The sequence below is a fragment of the Dermacentor silvarum genome, chromosome 4, assembly GCF_013339745.2.
Source record: "Dermacentor silvarum isolate Dsil-2018 chromosome 4, BIME_Dsil_1.4, whole genome shotgun sequence".
NCBI lineage: Eukaryota > Metazoa > Arthropoda > Arachnida > Ixodida > Ixodidae > Dermacentor > Dermacentor silvarum.
In genome coordinates, this window is record NC_051157.2 from 118,997,479 (window position 1) to 118,999,543 (window position 2,065).

Here is a 2,065-nt window from a genome sequence, read left to right on the forward strand (position 1 = left end):
AGCTCGCTAGCTGCAATTCATGGATTGCATTGTGTTGATTGATTAGTGAGATTTTGTTAATTAGTTAATTCTGAATTTCATTTCTCGTGGAAGTAGTGTCGGCCTTATAGAGTAAAGTAAAATAATCCTATACGATTTGCAAATGACATACGTGCGATATTCTTCCCATTGTCCTGGAACTTGTGTGCCTTGATAAGTGAAACAAGCAATACTCATAATCTGCGTCCGTGCTCGATAATAGAGGAGTGTGTTCTGCGTCTATTTCAGAAGATGACGAGCTTCGAGTTCCCCCAGATGACGACTTCCTCCTCATGTTTCTGCGTACTCGGAAGTACAAGGTGCATGACGCTTTGGAAACAATCCGAAGGTACTTCCGCGCGCGCAAGAACATGCCTGAATATTTTGAGGAGCTCACGACGTCCAGCTCTTTGTACCGGACAGTCTTCCGCGAACACAAGCTAATAACGTATGCGAATGAAAGAGACCCGCAGGGGAGAGTGACGTCCGTTACCAAATATGGTAAGTGTTCTATTATCTCCTAATTCATTCGCTTCTCCGTAAGCGGTCATATCAACAACAACAACAACAACAACAACAACAACTAATAATAATAATAATAATAATAATAATAATAATTTTTGAAAAACACAGTACCGTAAATACCCCGTTAACTCAAAGTAGTAAGAACTGGAAAAAAATTCGAGATAAGCGAAGTTTCGAGATAGCCGAATTCCCGAAAATATAAGCATAACCACAGCGTAAAGCCAACATGACGCCTTTCCTATATATGGCGCCGGTAACAGCCCACTTCCGCACAAAAGCTCATTGTACCAGGAACGGTACTTTTAGTAGATCATTTTTGCGATATTATGTGCGACCCAGCAACCGACACGTCGGTCGTATATAGGCAACGGCTAACCTCGCACGTATAACCGCAAACGCAGATGTATGTTGATACCGCGTTTGAAACCGAGCGACGCTAAAAAACTCGTGAACGTGCTCGGTTCCCCGGAGTTTTAGACCGAGGATAATCTCCACAGAGCGTCGTTCTGACCACTGACAAAGCGCGAAAATGAACTGCACCGGGTAAGCCATCGCTACAGATCACCTTTGGACACTAGGTGGAGTCCAAAGCTTGACGTCTACGACGTGTTTCCGGCTTCCAAAATCGTTTTCGCCGTTTGCAGTCAGCTGAACAATGGCCTCAAAATTTGTATCGCTCGAAAGCGCCATGCCGCGCGTTGCAAGCAAACGCCGCGGGAAAGCGCTCGCCACTGCACTGCTTAGTAACGTGACCACTGCCAGCGCAGCCACGCACAACTAAAGTCCCTATATTAAAAAAGTACCGCCATCCTTTGATCAACGCCGCTTCTCTCTCTCCTGTATCCCCGATTGGACGATGATAGCACTCGCTTTCACTTCATTACATTTTTTTTTCGCCTCAGAGCCATGTTGAAAGTTACTCTGCGCAGCCGCAATCGCCGGCGGCGGCGCGCATAGAGTTTCTCACCCTATTACCTAGAGGGAAAATTGGCGCTGCTGTGATGTTGTATCCATGGAAATGCTGGTATATTGCGACTTCGGATTGGCAGCGTTCTTGGAAAGCCCGAACTCCTTGAAGACGTGCCTGGCTAGCACCGTTCCGTCTGTCTCAATGATTCATTTCCTGCTAAAACAGATGCGAAAAACTGCTTTATCTCTATTATTACGCAAACACATGTTTTGTTTATTTTTGAGGACTTACTATTGGATGCACAATTATATGAAACGTAAAAAGTATCAGCTGGCCGCTAAAGTTGGACGGCAGACGACAAGATTATCGCTCGCTGTGGAACAACTGTCTGTTCTTGCTTTTTTCTTCGCTTATTCTGCATTGTAGGTGAGTAAACTTTATGAGAGATGTAATACGGCTGAATGAAAGCCTTTTATGGAGATTTTACTTTAAGAAGCATTATTTGTGTAGCCATATTCACGTTTTAGACGAAGCCTCGTTCAACACCAGCCAACGCAAGCCTCGCAGACACATATCCCGTCATTCCATGAGGGCACGGCGCCCTTTAAGAAA

General features: G+C 44.9%; 1 protein-coding gene across 1 annotated transcript in view; it reads left to right on the top strand.

The window, feature by feature from the left end:
* Positions 1-2,065, top strand: part of LOC119448862 (uncharacterized) — a 46,418-nt gene that overhangs the window by 27,872 nt on the left and 16,481 nt on the right. The window contains exon 7 of the mRNA XM_049666531.1: positions 268-466. Within this exon, the coding sequence (XP_049522488.1) occupies positions 268-466 (199 nt within the window). The remainder of the gene's footprint in view (positions 1-267; positions 467-2,065) is intronic.